Consider the following 23,385-nt stretch of genomic DNA (forward strand, 5'->3'; position numbering starts at 1 on the left):
TGGAGAACACACTCTCAAACGCCGTGTTTGGTGAAGGGCTTCTGTCACGAGCACACATGAAACTTACAGCTGAGCAACAGCAACGAAAGCAACCAGTCAGACCTGGGCCCGGGGCCCGAAAGGGGAGACAAAGAAGAGAGACAAGGTTTGCAACTTGATTTTTCATGAAGGAAACAGGAAACAGCATTGATGAGACTCTGCTACTGATCTGCTACAAAACACTGAAAAGAGTAGAACTCCGGGAATCGAGTGGACCAAAAGCACCTCTCTTCAGCTTTCTGGAAGGAATGTGTGTAGTGACAAGTCTGGAAGGCGCCTGACAGTCTCCCGGGGGTAAGACAGACACCATGGGATGAGGAGGGGCCGCCCAGTGTTTACCTAAATACTTTGGATATTTATGCTCCCACCATTGTCTGCGTGGGAAGGTTTCTGTCACCTTCACACATCCGAGTCTTTGACGCTCCTTGGATTTGCTCAGAGAGCAGGGTTTCATGGCAGCTTCGATGTCATTAGGATGTACGCGTTTCTATTGTTCCTTTTTAACGATCACTTGGCCCCACTTTCTAGGGCAGCAGCCACCTAAGTGGCTTTGTCATCATCTCGGCCAAGCCCAGCCTCCCTGTCCCTCAGGGTTTCTGTCACACTCAGGACGTGGGTGGTCACACTGTGTCTCTCGCACAGTAACACACAGCCGTGTCCTCAGATCTCAGACTGCTCAGCTCCACGTAGGCTGTGCTGGTGGACATGTCTGCAGTCAAGGTGACTCTGCCCTGGAACTTCTGTGCATACTTTGTTTCACCGTCTTCAGGGTCAGTTCTTCCCACCCACCCAAGCCCTTGTCCAGGGGCCTGTCGCACCCAGTCTATGTCGTAGCTGGTGAAGGTGTATCCGGAAGCCTTGCAGGAGACCTTCACTGAAGCCCCAGGCTTCCTCAGCTCAGCCCTGGCTGCACCATCTGGACCTGCGAGTGGGAACCTGGCGACAAGAGACACAACTGGATGAGATACACACCGACTGGTTCCCGATCCCCCCTCATCCCAGAGCCTGGGGACCCCCTCACCTGCAGCCACTGCCACCAGGAAGGGGGCTCCACAGCTCCAGTCCATGGTGAGGGCTGTGCGCTGGGGTGTCTGTGAGGGAGGGGGAGGGGGCTGAGTGGTGCTCCCAGGGCTCAGAATGTCCATGTTTAACACCGGACACCTCGGCTTGTTTGCATGTTCATGAGGCTGAAAACTCTATGCTTATGATCTGGACCAGCTTGGGAGGGAGCAGGTGGGAGCCGCAAGGGCCGTCCCAACTAGGAGGCTGAGGGTCCACACCCTCAACTTGCTGGAGGACATGTGTGCCTGCCACCTCCCTGAGCTCTGCAGAGGGAGCTCCTCCCATCAGGAGCCATTCTCACCTGGCCGGGTCCTCGTCGTGAACCCACCTTCGAGTGACTCGGAGACCCCTGAACCTGTTCTGGGCTTTCATAGCTGAGCGACGTACTCCTGGGATCAGAGCGCCTTCCACTCTGCCTTTTTGAATTAATAAAGCCGTCCCTGCCTCCCAGCTCCTTTCTACTGAGATATTAGGAGCCTGGAAATTCTCTTTTTAAATGTGGTTCCCACGGACTCACTGAGTCGTGTAAATGCCTCCGATACTTGAAGACACACCAGCAGTCCTTGTCGAATTCACAGTATAGACATAATTTTGAAAAAAGAACCCAGGCGCTCACAGGAAACCCCTCGCAGCCCCCTCTGCACCTGCCGCCGGGTCTGTGGGCGTGGGGGGGCTCCCGAGCGCCCCTGCAGCGCTGCCCCCACTGTGCAGGGCAGGGACCCATCTGGGCTCGCAGGAGGCACGTCTCCCAGGGCCTCTGGCCCAGTATTCAGTTTCTCTGCCGTGGTGTCAGAGGACACTTTCAGAGACACTAAGCTTTTGATCTCTTCTTTCAGTTAATGAATCGGCCGTTCCAGGCTGGCATTCTCTGCAGGATGGGGCCCTCCTTCCCTGGAGCTGCCAGGTGCACTGACGCAGCCAACACGCAGGGCGGCTCCGGGGAGAACTGGAGGGGTGGGGGCCTCTTACTCCTTCAGGCTCATCTGCATGAAGGTCACAGCTGACTACGTCTGCGGGTGTAAACCCGGGTAGCTTAGAGCCCACTCCACACGTACCTGTTCTGCAATGCACCCAGACACACGTGCACGCACACGCATACATGCACGCACACGCACACACACACGCACGCGCACACACGCACACACTGTGGCTGGTATTTACAGCTCTGGCCGCAGATTTGCCCTCCTCCCTGTCTGTGACTTGCTTTCTCACAAAGAAGAGAAGAAACGTGATTCAAGCAGAGAGATGGAAAGCGCACTGGCTCACCTGTTCCTGCAGCACCAGGAGCCTTGTAGATGCCTGGGTGGAAGTGTCCAGGCTTCTTTGTGAGGGTCAGACACCCCCGGCCCAGCCACGCCCTGTCCATGCAGCCAGCACTGACCCCTGACGTGGGGAGGGTCCCCCTAGACCCACAGCCCCAGCAGGTCCCCATCGCAGAGGCACAGCCAGGAGCCTGGAGGGCAGGACCTTGAAGGACACTGGACAGGGAGGTCTCCCAGCAGAAGAGCCCCTCATGCGAGGGGCACCTGGCCGGCTGGAGGCTTTTCTGTGGAGTCGTCCTGCCCCTCAGGCTCTCACGCTCCAGCCTGGCCTCACCTGCTGGGGATTTATCAGAGCACCACCAACCTGGGGAAGCCAACACCTGGCCTCACCCCCAGCCCAGCCCTCCTGTCTCATCCCAGGGAGGGGAGGCCTGAGAAGCTCTCGTGGGGGTCAAGTCTCAGTACAAGGAAGGCCAGTCGTGGGGCCACAGACACGTCACCTGCCGCACACCTGCCCCCACATCGACAGGGTCTTGTTGACAACAGGGTGTGTGTCTAACTTCTCACCAGGTTGGGAGAGCTTTCCAGGAGTCTTCCTTCCCCCCAGACTTAGGGAGATGTGACTGACAGAGAGCCCCCGTGCGCGTAAGGTGTGCAATGTGGTCCTTTGACGGGTGTCTGAGCTGTGAAATGTTTACCACCATCAGGTGAGCTTGCACACCCTTCACCTCGCACGACCCGCGACGTCTCGTTGCTCCTGTTGCTGTGGTGGGCATGATACAGCTCAGCCCTCAGAGCGACTCCCGAGCACCAAACGCAGCACTTGGAACCCTAGTCTCGGGGCCGCACCGTCTCCTGACCGCCAGCATCTCCCCACTGGCTCAGCCCTCAGCCCTGGGCCCGCCCTCTGCTCTGCGCTCTGCTGGGGACGTGGAGGGCCTTTCCACACCCCTGCTGGCCATTCGCATGTCTTCTTTGCCCAGGTGTCCACTCAAGCCTCCGCCTGCCCGTCCTTGGGTTGGGCTGGGCTGCTTGCTGGTTTGCTTCTGAGGAGCAGGAGCTCTCCGTCATGCTTTAGATGTTAGCCTCTCGTCAGACGTGCCTTTTGCAAACGCATTTCCCCGTTCCGCAAGGGCCTTTTTTCTCCGTTGGTTCCTCCTTTTCTGTGCAGAAGCTTTTTAGGTTGGTGCGGTCACTCTCGGTGATGTTCACTTTTGTTGCTTGTGCTTTGGGGTCATGCCCCAAAAATTCAAGGCAAGATATTCAGGAGTTTCCATCCTAATATTCTGCATTTAAGTCCTTAATCAAGTTTGCATTCGTTGTTGTGAATGGAGGAAGAGGGGGTCCAGTTTAACTCTTGGACACGTGGACATTAGTCTCCTCAACACCATTTATTCAAACGAATACTATTTCCCCATTGAGCATTCTTGAGATTCTCGCCAGATGTGCGCTGACCCTGCACACGTGAGTGAGCCCTGGGCTCTCTGCCCCGTTGGTCTGTGTCTGCGTCTGCGCCAGCCCCACTCTGTGCTGACTTGGCTTTGCGGCGAGCTTCAGACCAAGAGCTGTGACGCCTCCAGGGCTGCTCTCGCTCAAGGTTGCTCTGTTTGGGGTCTTCTGTGGTCTTTGTGGTTCGGCACAAACGTCAAGAATCTCCTTTGTTGTCGTTGAAATCCCATTGGCGGTTTGCAGGGACGGCGCTGCAGGTCCAGGTGGCTGGTGTGGAGCCGACGGCACGGCAGCGCTGGCTGGCCTCGTCCGCGGCGCGGGGCCTCGTTCCGCTGACTCGTGCCTTCTCCGGCTTCTCCTCGGGGCTTCACAGGTTTGGGGTCCGAAGCCTGTGCTTCTTCATCAAGAGTGTGTCTAAGGGTTTACTGTTTCTGATGCTGTTGTAAAAGTAACTGCATCCTTTAATTCCTTTTTAGAAAGTTCACTGTGTGTTCAGAAATGCAGCTGACTTTTGTGTGTTGAGGTTTTGTCCTGAAGCCTCACTTACGTCGTTATCGCTAGTGTTTATCTGGCGGCGCCTTTAGGGTTCTCCGTATACAAGGTCGTGTGCGATCAGCAGACGAGGACGGCTTCGCTTCTTCCGATTTGGATCCTTTCGTTTCTTCTTCTTGCCTGGTTGCCTGGCCGTGGAACCCTGAGTCCCAGCACGACGAGGGGTGGTGCGCGTGGGCGCCCCTGACCTGACCCTGACCTTAGAGGCAAGGGTGCAACCTCTCAGGGTCGCAGTCTCAGCTCCGGTTCTGTCTTGTGTGGCCTTCCTCACGCTGGCGTGGTTCCCTTCTATGTGTCTGGAGTTCTTACTGTGAAAGAAGGCGAACTTCGGTCAAATGCTTTCCCTGCCTCTGCTGAAATGGTCACAAGACTTTTTGTCTTTTGTTTTATTGATCTGGTGTATTACACTTACTGGCTTGGAAATGCTGACACCCTCTTCGTCCACGGGACAAATCGCAGCTGATCCTGGCTGCGCTGTGTTCAGTGCGTGGCCGTTTTGCTGAGAGCTGTTGCGTCTGCATTCACCAGGGTCGTTGATCAGTAGTTTTCCCGGCACACTTTCATCTGGTTTTGGTGTTGGGGTAACGCTGCCCTTGTAAAATGAGCCTGGGAGTGTTCGCTCCTCCTCAGTTTTTTGGGAGAGACTGAGGTGAACTGGCATCGCTTCTCTTTCAGTGTTGGGGGAATTCAGCAGCGAAGCCTTCTGGTCCTGGGCTTCTTGTGAAGAGGTTTCTGATGACTGTTTCAACCGCCTTACGTTTGGTTGGTCTACTCAGACTCTCCGTTTCCTCACCTTTCAGACTTGGTGCTGCAGTGCAAACTCCCTGATACTAGTCCTTTGACTGATTGGTCATTCATCCGTCTTGAATGAACGCGGTGCCCGCTGCGTGACAGCACTCCTAGAGAAACGCGCAGATGAGGAGCCAGGCTGCTGCACCACTGAGCCCCCTGCAAGGAAGCCCTCGCTAACTGACCGCTTGGGTCGGACCCTGCTTCCCTCTTCCCCCCAGTCCCGGCCCTCCTTCTCGCGCTTATGCTTTAAGTTTGTGATGAAGAGTGAAAACTAGAAACCCTGGACACCCCGCCCCCAGATTCTAAGTCAGGCCGAGCCCAGGCCAGGCCTGTGCCCCTCGACCACGACCTCGCGCTGTGGCCCTGGGCGCGTGGTGTGCCCTGCCTTGTCCTGTCAGCTCAGTGCTGCTTTCCCAGTTCCCAGAAAGGCCGGTGCTGAGGTGCATTCTGCAGTCATGACGAGAACCGCAGGGCTGGTCCAGCCACGACGCTGGACGCGGGGGGGGGGGGGCTTGGAGGCGGGGCTGGCTAGCTTTCTCTTGGGTGAGTGCCTCAGGCATCCTAGCCAAGGTCTCCATCAATGGGCAGAGCATCTTCCACACTGCCTGTAGTTTTACAGGGGTTGGAAGGCTGACGTTTCTTCCCCAGGCTCATAATATGTCACTTCCTTAATTTGGTGGTCTTGCGAGATCTCACGTCTGTGGCTCCTCCTGAGAGGCGTGCACCAGCAGGCATGGAGACGACCAGAGACCAAGCGCAAACGCAGCACTGACCGTCGGCTTATGCTGCTGCCCCTGTGCTCCTTGGCTTCTTGGAGGAGGTCCGCTGCCTACACTCCACCAGCGCCCAGTTGCAGGCGCTGCGGCGCGTCCCAGGCACATGGCAATGGCAGCTGCTCCCCCTGGTGCAGACCCCTCTAGGCCTGCGTTTCTCAGGTGCACCGAATACCTCGGAGCAGCCAAAGTGCCGCTGCAGCGGGTGTCGCCACGGAGCTTTCCAGGAGCAGGCGGGCCGCCGGGTCTCGCACAACCACCGTCTTTTGTTCCTGCTGGGGGGGTTCCTGCAGCCCCAGACACCAGACCCCCAAGATCGGAGACTGATGGAATGCAGCGTAAGCCCCCAGGCAGGTAGACAAGTGGCGTCAGCCTTCTGCACGTGACACCCGCTGCTGCCCAGCCTGAGAGCGGATGGAGTGCTCATCTCTCCTGCGGTGCCCGACAGGCAAAGGCAAGTCCCTTTAGACCCATATGGGGAGATCCTCTCATCCGATGATTTGTGGAAACAATGAGGAGGGAGTGAAACAGCCTGTGGCTGTCCCAGGGTTACAGGGAGAAGCTGGCACCACGTGGAAGAACCCACCAGTCATGAAGGGGCCAAAGGGGAAAGGGGGAGGAACGAGGAACAGCAGGACCCGAGACTCTCACAGCGTCCGCGCTCCTGCGTGGCCTCCGGACGGCCGGCCACCGGAGGGACGAGGTGTCGGGCAAGAACCAGCGACTTCGCTGAGAAAGCCAGCAGACGCAGAACATGCGTGCCGGCGTCCCCAGGGACCGTCTTGCCTGGGGTCTGATACTTGCTTCTTTCATGGTGCAGATTCGGGAGGTGAGGGGGGAAGGGGGGAAAGCTGACAAGTTGCTGTGGGTGCTTCCTGGCTCCGGCCAGACTCCGGAGCGGATGTGTTCATTTCCTCCCTCCTGCAGCCGCTCACGGGCAGGCCTGGCCAGGCTGCTTCCTGGGAGCGAACAGAGGCCTTCGGCCTAGCGCTCAGGCCCCCTAGTGGGCAGGGTTCCCGGAGACGGGCCGTTATGTGTGTTTTAAGCTACAGGTGAACTCCCTTTAGTGAGGAACTTGCAGCAAAGGCAACAGAATACCAAGGTTAAGTGAAAGAAACAAATGCAGACGCAGTCAGACTTGTCCGTCCCTGTTTCCAGGTGGCAGCGTGAAACGGTCAAGGGCGTTGAAGCAGAGTAACCACCTACTTCTACATCGCGCAGGAAGCAAGCGTGCTGCCCTTGACCGTGACCTGCTCGTGAGTGTCCGGTCCTCTGGGGACAACGGCAGATCTGTGTGAGCACGTGTGAAGTGCTTGCTCTCCCACACTGGGCGTGCCTGGCGGGGGCGGGGGTCAGCGCGAGCACAGGCGGGAACTTACCAGGTCCCGGAGAGACCCGCACAGGATTGGAGGGGAAGCCCCGGGGGCTCACAGTCAAGAGGAGTTTCTGTTCTCACCAGCCGGAGCGAGAAAGAACAAAATAAAACCCCCGCACAGAACACGGGGGATGGTTGCTCAGTCAGCCCACGCGAAGCTGCAGAGCAAAGCCAACAGGAGCAGGAAGTGTGCTGAGCAGAGCAAGACACGAGAACTGAACCTGTTCAACACTCCCCAAGACCTATAAATCCTACGTAAAGTCAACACCGCCTGGCTCCCGCCGCCGAAGGGGAGGAGGCGAGGTGCTCACGCGCAGGAGGAGAGCCGCCTGCAGAAGGCGAGCCGGAAGTGGCCTGGGTGGGAGCTGGGAGGCAGGCAGTGGTGCTGAAGGACGCAGTGAGCTCGGATCCCTGGAGGAAAGGCTGCACGTGCTGAGCAGAGGCCGGCCCCTGCTCCCCGCCCCCTTCCCGCTCCCTTGCTAGGCCTCACAGACGCAGCCCTCCCACCTCCCGGTCAGCCCCACCTGAGCGCAGTCCAGGCCCCCCCACTGCCTCGCCTGTGGCCGTTACCTGATCCCTCAGGTGACCCGCCCGGGGGTGGGTGCCAGCAGCCCCGGAACCCTCTGTTCTCAGTATCTCCCTGGGAGGAAGTGGCCACTGCACATGGCGCAGACCTGGCCTCACTGAGGACCCTCCCTTTGCCTGTTCTCATTGGCAGATGCCCCACGAGGCTGGCAGAAGGCCTGGGCACCCTGAGAGCAGCCCTCTTGCTGCTGGGACTCTGGGCGGTGCCGGCTCCAGTCCAGTGCTCTCAAGACCCCCCTCATGGCTCTGCAGTGGTGTAGACAGATGGGCACAGCCGGCTCAGAAGCCGGAGGTCACACCCCACCGCGTCTGCCTGCAAACACCACGACGAGAAGCTGCCTTCAGTGCACGTCTCACCCACCTGAAGGGAGGCCAGTCTCTGCCTCTCCTGTTTGGCTCATCAGCTGGTCTTGGTTTGCTCCTGTGCTCAGGGGAGCCTCTACCCCATCCGACGTTGCAGACTCTCCTAGAGTTTTCATCAAGTCACAGTTTCTCATGTTTTGTTTGGGAAAAAACCTCAGCCATCGAGTCCACAAATATTGGATCTGCCGCATGCTGTGTCTCCTGCTTTGTTCTGTTAGCACACGCAGGGCTGCTCCTGCCGCCCAGCTGCCCCGCGTGCCTCCCGTTCCCTGCAGCAAACCCCTGTGCCTGTCCCACACGAGTTCCCAAGTCCTCCACACTGCAGTCTGGGGGATTCCCCAGCTTCTCAGGGAGTGACGGACCCGTGTTGTTTTGTGTCACAAAAAGAAGCAAGTGGGATTACTCTGTGGGCGGGCCGGTGCGAGCACCTGACGCACAGGGACAGGTCTGCACGTGTGCACAGACCGCCGGGAGACCGCGTCAGAGAAAACAAGACGTTCCCCTCCAGCCCTGCTGCCGGCGTCTCTCCCCGCGAAGCCGAAGCCCGCACCGGAGAGGGCAAACCGTCTTACAGCTTCCGAGTCGCCCCATCTGCGTGGGCCCCGCGTGCTCAGGATAAGTGACAGACTAAACACGAGAAGACGGGGAGCCACAGGCGGTCCCCTCAGCTCAGGTGTGACCCACCGGATAGCGGCTTCCACCCTCCCGTCCCACGTGGCCTTTCAAAGTGTGGGCAGGTTACCTGATGGCCAATACTGCCCGCCGAGGATGAAGGCGGGTTCCTGAGGCGGGTGGGGACAGGAAGGGGGTGGTCTGTTCTTGGCCGTGTGTGTAGCATCCCCATCAGTTCCACGGGTCCCTCGAGATACAGCCTCCTTAGTGCGGTCTGGAGAGTGGAGCACAGTGACCTCAGCCTGGAGGTGAGCAGCCTGGAACAGGGCGGCAATCACATGCCCACTGGCAGGAGCAGGACCAGCAGCGGTCAGGGACGCGGGGCTTCCCGAGGGCGCCCACAGCAGGACAGACTCCAGAGGAGCGCCTGCAGCGCTGCCACTGGGGAGGTCTCGCCTTGGGCCGTGTGTGAGCCCCAGTGAGGGCTGCGCGCTCCGGGCCTGGGGCCGACTTGACCGCAGGCAGAGAGCAGGCGAGAGTGCCCGTGCGGGGTGCTGGGGCAACACCAGCTGTGAGGTTTCCCCATAAAGTTTGTCTGCAGAAGCTGGAACAAAAGGGAAGGCAGGGCTGATGGAGGAGGGCTCCTGGGGGCCTTTCTGTGTGTGGCTGGAGGGCACGGCGTGCAGGGGAGCGGGGCCTCCCTCGCCAGGGGGTCAGAGCAGCCGGATGTGAAGGGTGAACGTGAGAGAAGGTGACGGAGGTGTCGGTCGAGCGGGCTTGGCCACAGGCCCCCCGCCTGGCAACGAGGCGCTGTGCGGGATGGGTCGGCAGAGAGCGGCCCCAGCCCAGGGGGCACGGGCTGAGACCCCAGCCTTGCCGGCCAAGGCAGCTGCTGGGGGCGCTGGGCAGGGGTGTGCCTGATGCCCCGGGGCCTCGGTGGCGCGGGGCGTGCGTTATGGGCCGTGTCTGAGAGGAGGAAGCGGGTGCCTGGTGCCAGCGGCAGTCGCATCACTGTTAGGGCGATGTGGGGGAAGACGGCTTTCAAAGTAAGCTGAGAGCTGCCGGTGTGGACGGTGCTAGGGTGGAGGCTTCGGAGGAGGTTAGCGCCTCCAAGGAGCAGGAAGGAGGCTCTGAGGGGCCTCTGGGGCGGGGCACACAGGCTCAGAAGGAGCAGCAGAGTTTGGGGTCCACGGGTGGCAGCAGCCAGCTGTCCCTAGAGACAAACAAGGCTGCTTTGCCGTGGGACGGGGATGGACAAGCTGACCAGGCACTGGGGGCTGCTGCCCCGGGCCCTGACAGGGCCCCGCCATTCCCACCCACTGCAGTGTCGGTCGGGGGGCTTTGTGCTCCTTCAGCTGGTGCCTCGGACCAGGAGGGTCTCCAGGAGCTCCCTGATCAGTGTGGCTCCAGGGGACCTTGCCAGCCCCACACTGAGCAGGAGCGGGGCCTTGGGTAAAGCTGCAGCCTCAACGTGGGCCTCGAGGACTTGGGAGACACTGAGAGGGACCCAGGACACCCCTGAGGGAGGCAAGCCCTAAGGCGGAGGGAGATTGCCAGTCAGGGGGCAGTGGGAGGGCAGTGACAGGTGAGCAGAGGGCAGCCCCTGAGAACCCCTGTGTTAGCCGACTGAGGTAGGAAGGCGCCTGCAGGCGGGGCCAAGGGATTACAAAAGAGCCTGGGGCTCTTAGACCGGGAACAGATAGGCAGAGGGGACTCCCGTCTGAATCAAACCCCCTCGTCCTTTGCCAGCAAGACTGGGTGTTGCAGGGTGAGGCAGGAGGACAGGGACCCCTGTGTAGCCGAGCCCTCGCTCTGCACAGAGAGGCTGGGGCTGGGCCGCCAACCGGAGGGGGCGCGCCTGGTCCAGGCAGCGTGTGCAGGCGCTCCGTGCTCAGCAGCACGTCACACGAGGCCAGACATGAGGCGGGCGTCTTCCAAAGACTGCACCCCGCTCAGAGGACTTCCAGTTGAGCTGGGCCTCCTTTAAGGAAAGTGGAAGTTAGAGCTCTGGTCCGAGGGCAGAGCAGTAGGGTGCTCCCTGTCCTGCCCGACCGACCGTCAGAGCTTCCTCCTGCTCAGACACATTTCAGCTGCCTCCCTGGGTCCTGATTCCCCGCAGAAGCTGGGCTGTGGTCTCTGTTCTAGTTTGGCTCCGAGGAGCCTGGGGCCAAGTTTCACAGCCTGTCGGACACCCTGGGAGTGAGCTCCGACTCCGCCCATGTGCTGTCACCCCTCCCGGCTGCCCCGTTGCTGGCTCAGGGCCTGTGTCAGCCTGTCCAGCCCCAGCGCTGCCCTCCGTCGGTGCTGCAGCGGCATACAGACCCTGCGGGCTGCTGCGGGCTCTTGAGACAGGGCTGGAGCCAGGCTCCAGAGCAGTGTGCTCTGGGATGTGGGTTGGCTCCCGGTGCTGGGACTGTGGGGTCCAGAGCTGGCTCAGGAGGGGAAGCTTCCCCTCCTCCGGAAGCCAGAGGAGACTGGAAGTTAGATGTTCCTCTGCGCCTGCACCCTCTCTGTGAGGGCACCGGGCTGGGCTGTGTTCCCATGTTTGGCCGGGAAGGGTCAAGAGGTTGGGCCAGAGCCCTTGACAGGCACAGGGCTCCCTCCTACGTGGTCCAGAGGGAGGATGCAGGGACCCACAAACCCGCAAGGGTTGTAGGAAAAAGCATTTCATTGGCCCTGCTGCAGAGATGAGGGCCCGGGACCACACGCCTGTCTTTTGGCCCGCACGCCCAGGGTCGGTGACACTGGCCAGGCTTCTGAACTCACAGCTTCACTGGTGCTGGGAGGCCACCCGCCCGTGTATGCAGGGCTCACCTGTGAGGTGCAAGGGCTGGGAGTGGCCGGAGTCAGGAAAGGGCGACAGCTGGGCATTGAGTCCTCCCAGCAGGAGACGCACTGAGGGCGCAAGGCCACGGCGGCGTCTGGGACTGTGCACAGGGGCTGTGAGGACGCAGCCTGGAGCCCACCCGGGGGAGGTGCTGGGCATCACGGGGTGGCCTCCGGGCTCCGCAGGCTTGTGGCTCACTTCTTGGCCAGGCTGCCTCCTCTCTCCACAATTCCTGGGGGTCACAGGGTTTCTAAAGCTCAGAGATGGAAGGTTCCAGAAACACTTACCCACCTTCACCAGGGCTCCAGGAGGTGAGAACCCCGGGGACCAGTGGGAGAGGCTGGGAGGGGGCCGCTGGCCACAGGGGAGCGAGGAGGAATTGTTGGAGGAAGGGCTCCCATCCCTCCCCAAAACCTCTCCTCAGATTCAAGAGGGGCTTCCCTGGCCCGGGCCCAACCTCAGCCCCTCCTCCTGGGCTCTGCCCTCTTCTTCACAGACGCCCAGCCCCCGCCACCTACACAGGGCCACGCTGCCAGGCGACCAGCACCACGGTCACTCTGGGCTGGGGGCTACTTCATCAGGCCACGCCCCAGAAGGAAGAGCCCCCTGGGCAGGGCCGTGAGGACGGGCCACACCGGGGCACAGGGCTGGAGCGTCCTCTGTCCGGACCCAGCGCTCAGGGACAGGCGCCAACCCGAAGCGCCATCGTCCACGCTGAGCCTGCACACACCATGAACCCCACGCTGGACTCCAGGCGCTCTGCCCACGGTCCACACAGGGTCAGCTAGACAGTCCTGACCCCCCATCCAGGAGCCAGGGCCCCTCCCCCCCCAGAATGAGCTGTGACCAAAGCCCACTTGTCATCTTTGTGTAACGAGCTTGCCTCTCCCGTGGAGCCCCGGCTCGGCCGCCAGGGCCTTGTGCAGAGCCCTCCCCCACGCCCCAGCCTCTCGGGCCGCACAGAGGGTAAGGGGTAAAATCGGCAAGACCGGCTGCTGTGGATGGTGGTGAGACAGGGGAGGGCGCTGGTGTGGGGTCCGCGCAAGCTGCTCCTGGGAAATTACTGCCACCGCATCCCTCCGCCCTGAGCATCTTCCATCTGCCGTTCCTGAAGCAGCTGTGCCCTGCCCAAAGCTCCAGAAGGCGTGCACAGAGGGGCCGTGCCTGTGGAGCGGAAGCCCAGCCAGGGCACTAGCCCCAGCAGCCCGGCCCCCGTCCCGCTCCAGGAGCAGAAGGCAGCTCACGTCTCCAAGCTGGAGGCGGCCCCCGTCCGGTCGGGTTTCACTGTCGCCCACAAGGCAGCGCTCCTCCGGGCAGCGATCTGCCGGCGGCACGTCCATCCACCCCTCTCTGCAGCGCTCCCGCCAGCACGCTGCCCTCCCGGTGGCTCTCCCTCCACCCCGGCCACGCCAGCCCGCCTCCCCTGGCAGGATCTGGCGCTGAGCTCTGGACGCGCTGACTCGCTCAACCCCCGCCCGGCTCACGCTGGCAGAACCGAGCACACACAGAATCCAGCTCTCACCACAAAGCAGGGGCAGTGTCGATGGCCCCCACCCAGCAGTGAGTCTCACACAACTGACCCAGGAAGAAGCAGGGGTCGTGTTAGAGCTCCCCCACAAGGAAGCACCAAGAGCGCCGGGTGTGGCTAGCAGCTCGGGGTCTCCGCCCACACAGCTCTGGGGTGGCCTGCCGACTCACAGAACCGGGCATTGCCGTGCGAGCTGCTCCAGGTGGCAGAGGGACGTGGAAACGGCCGTCGTAGGAAACCTGCCTCCACACCCCCAAAAGGAGAAACGGTCTGGTGGGCACACCAACAAAGAACCAAATGCCGTAAGTGAGACCCGAGGAGGCCAGATCCCGTCCGGCCCCTCGAACACAGACTCAGACCAGGGTTAGGGGCTGTGCCGAGTGCGCCCCGGCGCCAGACAGGCGGCGGCCTGTGATCCTCCTGGTGGAGGGCAGACCCACCCTGTTAAGCAAAGTGCCACCCGACAGAAGCCCTGTGAACCCCGCCAGACGCCAGGCTGTGGCCACCTCTCCGCTCCACGCTTGAGGGGACCCTGAGAAGTTGATGGAATAAATTTTATGTGTAAGGCCGGATGAGAAAATTCAAGCCCGACGTGGTCCCTACCCGTACTGGGCCCTCTCTCGTGTGCTCTGAGCCCTGCGTTACAGGTCAGCCACAGCTTCTGCAACCGGAAGTGCCTGCTCGACTGTGCAGGACCTTCTTGCCCTTTCCTCTGACGCTAGCAAGCTAACGAGCTTCTCAGAAGTGCGGGCTCTCCCAGCTCTGCAGGGTCCTGGTGACCTGCGGCTGGCTCCGGCTACGGATCCTCGCTCAGCCTTGTGCAGAGCACCAGGTGGCTTGTCCACATGCGAGCCTTTGTCCCAAAAACCTGTGTGACTGTGCCTTCGACTTCTACCAGGCGGAACCGTCCCCGGAGCTTCTGAGACTTTCTCCCGGGTTATAACCCTCAGTTTCGCTCAAATCGAATCCTCTTTTTCCTTCTTCACTTGACCGTTGGTTGGGTTTTCATCGGCCAGGTCCAGCGAACAACTGGGAGGCCCCCCCGCTCTGGGCCCAGCAGCCCCCACCCCGGAGACGCGGTGTGCGCTCCCTCGGGCCCCTCCCGGGGCTCGGCAGAGGAGCCCTGGTCTTACACACTGGAGGGAGCGGGCGGGACGCTGACCCCAAGTCCTGTCTGTGTCTCTAGTGCAGCTGGTGGGACGGCCCTCAGGGAGAGCTCACAGCCGTGGTGGCCACGCAGCAAAGTCACGCTTGGTCGGTCCTGGGACCAGGAGGAGCACTCGGGCCAGCCTGGAGGCGGACGCTCGAGGTGGGAGGGCCAGGCCGGAGCCTCCAGGCCGACCACCTGACCGGAAACCACCCACTCCGTGCGGGAACATCCGACTCCAACGTCACCATGACATCTGTGAGCGGCAGGAGAAGGCTGGCGACCCCCTGCACCCAAAGGGAGGGCCCTTCCGAAGGTCAGCTGCTGGGCTGGGTTACTGGTCAGTCCCCTACCTGCAGCCCCAAAGATGCAGGGGTGTCCCGAGTGCCCTCAGCAGGCCCAGCAGACACAGGAGACCGCGTGGCTGCGGGGCCGCATCCCCACACCCACACCTGGCTCCCACGGCCCCGCCTCAGGCCTGAGGACCCTGCAACCCGCCACAGGCTCCTGGCACATCGGACTCATGCCCAGGACCCTTCCAGTTCGACTGCGGGCAGAGGGCCCAGAGCTCCCTGACAGCCCGCTCCCCCACCACTCCCAGGGGACCCTCAGTGGGCAGCCCACCGTGGACAGGCACCACCTGCCCTTTGCCCTCTGAATCCCTGACCCACGTGTGTCCACCCCCGAAAATGGCCTCGCTGGGTCCCAGCCTGGGGGGCCCCAGCTGCCCCCACCGAAAGGCAGAGGCACAGAGTCTTTGGAAGCAGAGTCCGGGAGCCTTTCCCACTGGAAGTTTGGGCATTCAGGTCCTCTCCATCCCAGTAAACACGGACACCGGGAGGACCGGCTCCTGCACAGGTGCCCCCGGCCTGAGACCCTGCTGCTGGGACGCATTCGTCCCGATTCAGGGCACCACACACCCAGAGGACGTGTCCTCGTCCTGGTGACCACTTTCCCCACAAGTGCTGCCGGGTCAGCCGCGCCAGCCTCGGCGCCTTTAAGCCCCCTCAGCTCCTGGCCTCCAGAGACACTGCGCCTGCAGTGGGCACGGAGTCCTGACTCCACCCCCGCATCCATCCTGGGCCCTCAGCACATCCACGGGGTCACCCTTCCTGGTCCGTCCCCGGAGCCCTGAGCCCACCCCTCCTGCTTCTGCAGGGCCCGCCCGTCACCTCTGTGCACACGGGAAAGACTCAGCTCTCCCCTGCTGTCCACAGCGACGGTATGAAGCCTGTTTCCACCACTTTAATGGTCCAGGCCCTGGACAGTGAAAGCAGAGCCTGGCCTTTGAGACCCCTCACAGGCCAGGCCCTCAGGCCAAGCTCAGCTGCACCAGGGCTCCAAGGTCCCCGCTCACCCAGGGATCCGACCTCCTCTGGCCGGCGGGGCCCTGGGCAAGGTCGTGAGCTCCCCGAGGAGGAGGGCCCTCTCACTCGAGGACAGGGACGCCCCGACCACGCCCAGGGTGAGCCACCCATGACCAGTGCTGCGAGGGGGACACAGGGAGGCCCCCACTGGCCCACAGGTGGGGATGGGGCCAGCCATTCGCACCAAGTCAGCGTCCCCAGGCCCAGCTGACTGACATAAGTCACAGGCGAGAACCCAAACCACTGTTGGCGTCTTCCAGGAGTTGTGAAATGCGGGCAGGGGAGCCAGACCCTGGCTGGTCATGCCGGGGACATGGAAACTCTGAGGGGGCCCAGACAGCAGACTGGACACAACCAGAAGCCCCCTGAACCGGGCAGACGGACCACCACACGGACCTCAGTGGACACCAGGGCTGCCTGTGCTGGAAAGGCGGGTGCCTCGTCCCCCACGAAGGGTTGGGTCAGAGTCACCCCCACTCACCCGAGCACACAGCCGAAACCCACTGGAAACGCAGGATCTCCGCCTCAGAGCCGGCCCGGGCCAGCAAGGGTGGGCACCGACAGCACACAGACGGATGGAGGATTTTGCGACGGTGTGTATCACCGTGACATATTGTAGTGGTGGTTACTGCTACACCCACAGTGACACAGCCCCTGCCCAAAAGCGCCACCCGACACACGCCCGCGGCAAGTGGAGCTGGGCGTGTGCAGAACACCCAGCTCCTGGCCAGGAAGTCTCCCCCCGGGCCAGAGGCGGGGTGATGCACAGGAGCAGCTCCCTGATGAGAAGGAAGAGGCGCACTGAGACACAGGCCCCTTCACACGAGACGGATGCCCGGCGGGGCAAGGCGCTCTGTGCGGGTGTCTGGAATCCCCGAGCCCCTGACCTGGGCCCACCAGGAGGGAGCCGGGGGGCTGGGCGCGAGAACACGGACTTGTGCACTTGATCACCTTCAGTGTTCACCCTGTGCACACACCGCACCTGGAAGGGGACTTCGGAGTCTGATGGAAGGGTATTTTAAGAACATACTGCCTAAGGGTGCTGGAAACCGCACCGAGGCCTGGACCACGGATTTTGCCCCCTGTGGCGTTGTGGCCTGGGCACGGCACCCCCACCCGGGAACATGGACCGAGGGCCCTGGGCAGCGCCCACCCGCTGAGACCTCACAGCAAAGGCATCACTGGGGCCTCCAGGTGGGGATGCCGAGGTGCAGAGCCTCCAGGGAAGATGGGGGGCCAGCGGGGCAGGGGCCCCAACAAAGGGCCAGCCCTTCACCTCCAGAATCTCAGGGGGAACTTGAGCAAAATGGACGAGGCCAGCCACAGCCTGGGCACCCCCAACAGACTGTGCTGGGCCCCCACCGCCGTCCCCGTGGTTCTGGGATGGACCAGAAACGGAGCACGGGGCGTCCCCAAGGGAACACTCTGAACCAGCCTGTGAGCTGGCCTTGAGACAAGTTAAGGCCGTGGGACCCAAGGCCACGACTACAGAGCACGTTTGCCGCACGCAGCAAACAATCGCTCCACGCACGCATCGATTGTATAAGATTTATGAGCAAAGAAACCCAGACCGCGCATGTGCTGACAGAAAACAGGTAAAAGCAGGACAGGTGCATCGCAGGTGCACACCTCCTGTGGCAATAAACTGTTGTTAACCCCGTGGTGTCTCCGGCTGAAGCCTGTCTGGCGGTATGGCAACTCCTCGTGCATTTTTTCGTTTGGGTCACTCACCTCCTAGAACCCCACGTCGGCCTCCCTCGGCTGACACAGCCAGAGCCTTTAGGCCTGACCATGATCCGTGACCCACAGTGACCACCAAGTAGATGCCCAGAGGCCATGAGGGGCCACAGAGGGTCAGGCTGGGCCGTGCTCCAGGCCTGGAGCTGCGAGGGCTCAGGAAGAGGGCGCCCTGCGCTGCCACACCCGACGTCACCCTCGCAGGGGCTCCGGACACTCAGGAAGCCACCCCAGAGTGGGAGCAGTGGGGCTGTGGGGCCGGCGAGGAGAGGCAGCCGGACCCCCTCGGCTGCACAGGCGCCATGTCCTGCGGGAACCAGTAGCTCTGAGGCTGCGCAGGGCTGCGTCCCGGGGTGGGAAGTGCAGCTCGGACCTGGAAGCCCAGGGTGGCAGCAGGAAAGACTCCTGCCTGCTCCTGGCCTCCCTGGGTGGGGCACCAGCAGGCCCCTGGAGGACAGAAGGCCCCCAGGCGACCCATACACAGTTTGGGGGCAATTTGTCAACCCAGGAGGCCGTCATCGTGGGACGGGGCTCCAAAATGGGCACAGACACCAGGTCACTGGGCCTGGCCTTGCCTCTGGGCCTCGGCACACAGCCGGGCATGGTCCCCGTGCCCCTGCCAGGAGAGGCCTCCCAGGTGCTCCCAGCAGGACATCTGCAACCCCGAGCGCGACCCGCAGCCTCCCAGGGCTCTGGTTCCATCACTGGTCGGCCTGTACATCCCAGGTCTCCCGCCAGGCAGAGGGGGTTTGGGCGTGGCCCTGTGTCACTGTGGTATGACTGCTATTCAGGCTCTTGGTGTTATGACCACAGCATCACAGCGCCCAGCAAAAACCCCGCCCCTGGGAGTCAGAGACACGGCTCTGCCCCTAGGATTTTGAGTGACGCCATGTAACCCTGGGTATGATGGTCACCACAGGGGTGCAGATCAGCACCCAGACCACCTGGGGCAGCAAGACCAGGGAGGCACCCCCAGCACACCACCCCCCAACATGCCGGGCGGGCCAGTGGCCACCATCACTCCTGTCCAAGCCCATCAGACCATAAATCCGCCCACATCTCAGCCAGACTCGCTCCACGGGGCGCACCCCTGTTGACCTCCCCAACACCGGGAGGGTCCCAGGGCCCCTTTCCACCGGCATCCAGCCAGTGGCCTGGGACGCTCCCTCCCTGGGGCACCTGGGGGCCATGGCTGGAGACACAGAGACCCCACTCTGCAAGGACCCTGTGAGCCTCTGTCTCTGGGCAGGGGCGTCACACAGGCAAGGCTGGACCGGTGAGCTGGCACCGCCCTCACTCTGTGGAGACTGGACCTCCCGGCCACACCACCCATCGAACAGCACCCCCACTCCCCATGTGCTGTCATACTGGTTGGGGGCCCTGCCCTGCAGGTACAATATGGGAGAGTCTCTCACCTCCAGGGGCCGCTGATGGAATTTGGTTTGGGAAACGCCCTTCTGAGAGGAAGGGAGGACCCATGTGTCCACATCCTGGCGCTGGCCTCACTGGACTGTCCCGCAAAGCCCAGCCGTCCTCGCCAGGGGGCCCACCCAGGACCCTCACTGCACGTGTGCACTGGCACATAAGGAGACCTCCAGAAGTGGTCGCCCCCAGACACCCGCCTCCGCCTGTCTTCAGTCAGATCCAGGCATGGACCCCCCAGCCTGTGTGAGACCCCCACAGGAGACGGGCCAGCCCCCCAGGGCAGCCCCTCAGCCCAGTCCCCCTGGACCCCTGAGAGGACTTGGGCCCCCCCGTTTCCCTGTGCCCACCCCTTCAGCGGGGGGCACGCCCACCCTCCCTGGGGAGACGGTGGGACCAGCCCCGACCACACTTGCAGGGCAGGTGCTGGGCACCTGTGCAGACAGCCCCACTGGACGCCTGCACCTGGGCCTCCAGCAGGGAAGGACTCGGCCAGGAACAGGGCTTTTTGCCAAGGTCTCTCCTACTGTGCTACTATAGCGACTATGACCACAGTGACAGGCCCGGCAGCAAAAACCTGCTGGTCAGGAGGCCAGGCCTCAGGGCCACAGAGCCCAGACCTTCGGCCTCCAGGGCTGCTCCTGCTGGCTTGGCCCACAAGCTTGTGTCCAGGCACAGCAGCTGAGGGCTTCACAGGGCTCTCAGGTGACCACCCGATCTCCCACAACCACACACCCAGAGCCCAGCAAGCTGGCAGAAACCACCCTGGCTCTCGACACCCCCACCCAAAGGAATCAGGAAGGACGGAGCCCACACCAGGCAAACCAGCAGAGGTCAAGCTCCCAAGGGCAGGCCCCAGACACCCTCCCCGTCTGCCTGGGAGCCGGACAAGTGCACAGGCCTGGACACTGGAGCTGGGCCTGTGTTCGGCTGCATAGGAGCTCACCCGCTGAGGGAGGTGGGCAGGGTTCATGGAGGGTGGGAGCATCTCCCAGCCCAGTGCCAGTCCAGGAGCAGGGTTGTGCTGGCTCTCCCGAGGGCATGGCCGGAGCTGCCCTGTGCTAGAAGCCTTCCCAGAGTGAGCAGACTCCGGAGCAAGGCCCGGCCCACCCTCGTCTCCTTCCAAAAGCAACAGCATGGCCACCCACCCGCCTCGTCTCAGCCCTGCCGGGGCGCTGGGTCTGGGCTGGCCTCCCGACCCGCCAGGTTCCTGGTGGAGGAAGCCGCCCAGGGGCGCCCCTGCCTGACCCTCTGCTGGGCTCCTTAGGGTCCGGCCCATCCTCTGCAGGCTCTGGCCGTCCCCCACATCCAGCCTGCCTAAGCGCCTGCCGGCCCAGCTCCCTCCCAGGGCCCATCGTGAGCCACTCAAGCACCCTGATCACTACCTCACCCCTCCCAGCCCACCCCAGGGGCCTGCAGACTGCAGCCCCCAGTGCCAACCCCAGCTACTGGGCACATGCCTGGCCCCAACGCAGCTCCAGCTCCTCTGCAGATGCCTGGACCCTCCCTGTCCCGGGGAAGGTCCTCCCACCGACCCAGCCTCCGGGACCCAGGCCCCGGCTATTGTCACGGGCTGTCAGACAGGGTCCATATGACTTCAGTACCCATGGCGATGCTGCCCATAGCAGCAACCAGGGCCAGCTGGGCACTGCCCCCATCACCCACACCCTCCGGGCCTCGGTCTCTGACCCCAGACCTGGCAGCTCACCCCTTTGGGTCTGGGGTCCTCGAGGCCACCGACCTCTGGCCTCTGGCCTCTGGCTCTGGAGGGATGGGCCCCCTCAAGCAGGAGGTCTGTGCTCTGGAGGGGAACTGCAGGGCTGAGTCACACAGGCTGTTGTGGACACGCAGTGTCCATCACGGTCTGAGGGGCAGTGCTGGGGTCGGGGTCAGAGGAAACGAGGGTGCAACCTGGGCCCCCACAGGCAAAGGCTGAGGGGCCACAATCCTGGGGCCAGCACTTGTGGGACAGCACAGAGCCGAGGTCCAGCACCCAAGGGGTTCGGCTCAGTGGGTGGCCCAGCTGTCAGGGCGGATGGAGCCCAGGTCCAGTGGCCACCCACATCCCAGGGGACCATGAGTGCAGAGCCCCAGGCTGGACTCCACAGACCTGCCACAAGTACACCCCTCTTCCTCCCATCAGCCCCCCCATAGGGGCTCCATCGGCACCCCTCCACAGTGGGGAAACTGAGGCACAGGCCAGGCCCACCCAGCCAGTGAGGGGTGAGGCTGGGAGCCCTGGGAGGCAGCACACACCCCTACCTGCACCAGGCACAGGAGCCACCCCCAGAGACACCCCGCCCCCACCCTGAGCCTGCAGGTAGGGCAGGCCAGTGGGGGGGCTGTGGCCCTGGCCAGGATAGGGTGAGCAGCTGTGTGCTGTGTGTCCGGCCCCAGGCCCTAGTCCTGGCCTCCTCTTCCTCCCCTCGGACCTCCAGGATCCCCTCCGTGGGAAGAGGAAGTCACAGAGGATTTAGCAGGAGGATTCATCACAGTGAGACTATGGGTTGGGTACCACTGTGGCTGGTTACATAGCAAATACCAGCCAGCACCTCACCTCCAAGGGCAGAGACTGGAGTGGGGTACTGCTCAGGGCCTGAACCCGTCCACCGAGCTGACCCTGCCAGAGCTCCGTGAAACCAGCCCGCCTCCCCACCAACCCCGGGTGCTGTCCTCTCTCTCAACTCCAATCTCCCATCACCCAGCACCTAGCAGGGCAGGTGTGGACAGAGTGGCCAGGTGCAGGGAGTGGCGGGGGCAGCTGCGGGGTCCAGGGGAGTTCAGCTCAGGATGCCCCCAACCCCGCTGCCCCAGGCCCACCCCTGGCCTCAGAGGAGCGTGCTGGAGGGGAGACACTCTCATGCTACGAGCAACTGGACCCAGAAGCCCCTGTGTGAGCCCTCTGCCTCTCTGTCCACTGGGACTCCCTCCCACAGTGGCATAGTGACTGACCAGCTGGGCAGCAGGCCCTTGGCATCCAGGACGGACCCCACGTGCCGAGGAGGCCCGGAGCCAGAGGGAGCTCCGAGAGCCGGCCCAGCAGGATGCCAGGCCACCAGACCTGGGCTCAGACTGCCACTAGGGCCCAGGACAGCCAAGCTTTGCCCCTGGAGGGGACATTTTCTATGGCCACAGTGCAGGCTGGGCACAGGGACCTCTGCCTCAGAGCCCACCCCTCATGTGGCTCATCCTAACCCTGGACCAAGCTGAAAGCACCCGAGGAGTACCGCACAGGAAGCCCCCGCCCTCCTCCAGGCAAGACCAACGGGTTGCTGAACCCCAACAGGCCAGGAGGTTTCTGATCCTGTCTGTGTCATGGTGGTACGGTGGTAGCTGGTACCACAGTGACACACCCAGCGCCAGAAACCGCCAGCCCAAGTGGCCCCTACCAGGGAGCCCGACTGGATCTGAGGTCCCGGCCGGCAGACGGCCCCACACCCCCACCCCGCATTCTCGGGGGACGCAAGGGTCCTGGGCCAGGAGGTGGGCTGCCCCCCCAGCAGCTTTCCGCCCCAGGTGCCCTGACGGATTCTGTGCCGGCGTGGGGCGGCATGGGCCACCCTGGGGCTGGGGCTCAGTTGCCTGGGGACACTCGGAAGACCTGCCTGGAGCCTAGAGCCCAGGCAGGCTCAGACTCAAAGGGCAAGCTGCTGGCCCTGTCCTGCCACCAGGAAACCCTCACCCAGCAGCCCACTCCTCAGCACGGAGGCCCCCAGGCCAGCGGTGTGACCGGGCATTCTGAGCAGCCCTGAGTCACAGTGGAACTGGTGGCACCTACACCGTGAGAAAGGCTGTGGCTTAAACCCGCCCCCAGGTCTCCGGGGGTCCAGGCCCCGGCTAGAGGGCAGAGAGTGGCTCTCCAGCCAGGGACTGTCCTCAGACCCTTGGGTGACCCCTACAGATGCCCCTCGGTGCCCCATTTCCTGGTGAGACTAGAGAGCTGGGCTGGTCAGTGGGGGCTGGGCCCTGTCCCCACAGCCCCGCTGTGGCTCCCGGACCCCTGGCCAGTGCTATCTCGAGTGTCCCAAGCTGGAGTGTCCCTTTCTGCCACCACTGGCCCCTCGTGCATTGTCCAGGACACAGACACACTCAGAAGGCCTAGGCTGGGCTGGCCCCAGGCATCCACCAGGACCCAGACCTCCCGTGCTCTGCCCCTCAGCCGGGGCAGGCTGGGGCGCCAGTTCAGCGGGAGAGACACGGCTGTGGGCCGGGACCCAACCAGGTGTCAGGCCCCTTTGCAGAAAGCCCTGCCAGGCAGCCAGCACAGAAGGTGGTGGTCAGTTGTCAGGCCACCAGGCATAGGGCTCCTAGCTGAGGAGGGCCCAGGAAGACCACCCTGGAGAGACCTTCACCCTGCACCCACCTGCAGCTCAACCCACTGCCCTCCCCTCGCGGGAGCCTCTGTCTCAGCTCGGTGGACTCGCCCACGGCAGGCAGCGGGGCTACCCCAGCCCACAGCAGGACCCCGGAAGCCTGAGGCCCCCGTGGGGCAG

General features: G+C 62.9%; 2 protein-coding genes across 5 annotated transcripts in view; one reads left to right on the top strand and one right to left on the bottom strand.

Annotated features, from left to right (window-relative positions):
* LOC141578040 (uncharacterized) overlaps positions 1-23,385 on the bottom strand; it is a 23,648-nt gene continuing 263 nt past the window's right edge. The window contains exons 1-6 of one of the 4 annotated variants that reach the window (XM_074366600.1): positions 12,210-13,137; positions 11,679-11,923; positions 8,995-9,138; positions 8,251-8,355; positions 1,061-1,130; positions 1-975 (exon numbers count right to left, since the gene is read on the bottom strand). In XM_074366600.1, coding sequence (XP_074222701.1) covers positions 660-975; positions 1,061-1,130; positions 8,251-8,355; positions 8,995-9,138; positions 11,679-11,850 — 807 coding nt within the window. In that variant the 5' untranslated portion in view covers positions 11,851-11,923; positions 12,210-13,137 and the 3' untranslated portion in view covers positions 1-659. Of the gene's footprint in view, positions 976-1,060; positions 1,131-8,250; positions 8,356-8,994; positions 9,182-11,678; positions 13,138-23,385 lie in introns of those variants that run through there. The other 3 variants (XM_074366599.1, XM_074366601.1, XM_074366602.1) reach the window with 3 other exon arrangements.
* LOC141577856 (uncharacterized) lies at positions 12,423-17,392 on the top strand. The gene is made up of 5 exons (XM_074364829.1): positions 12,423-12,470; positions 12,570-12,657; positions 12,826-12,969; positions 13,136-13,521; positions 14,406-17,392. The coding sequence occupies exons 1-5, from the start codon at positions 12,423-12,425 to the stop codon at positions 14,940-14,942; spliced, it is 1,203 nt and encodes a 400-aa protein (XP_074220930.1). The 3' UTR covers positions 14,943-17,392.

This window comes from Camelus bactrianus, chromosome 6 (genome assembly GCF_048773025.1).
Source record: "Camelus bactrianus isolate YW-2024 breed Bactrian camel chromosome 6, ASM4877302v1, whole genome shotgun sequence".
NCBI lineage: Eukaryota > Metazoa > Chordata > Mammalia > Artiodactyla > Camelidae > Camelus > Camelus bactrianus.

Excerpts from the sequence above, each read along its gene's own strand:
- LOC141577856 (XM_074364829.1), top strand. The coding sequence starts at position 12,423 with ATGAACCCCACGCTGGACTCCAGGCGCTCTGCCCACGGTCCACACAGG. Across the intron at positions 12,970-13,135 it reads GGCGGCCCCCGTCCGGTCGG|CTCTGGACGCGCTGACTCGC; the intron begins GTTTCACTGTCG and ends TCTGGCGCTGAG. Across the intron at positions 13,522-14,405 it reads CCAACAAAGAACCAAATGCC|TGCAGCTGGTGGGACGGCCC; the intron begins GTAAGTGAGACC and ends CTGTGTCTCTAG.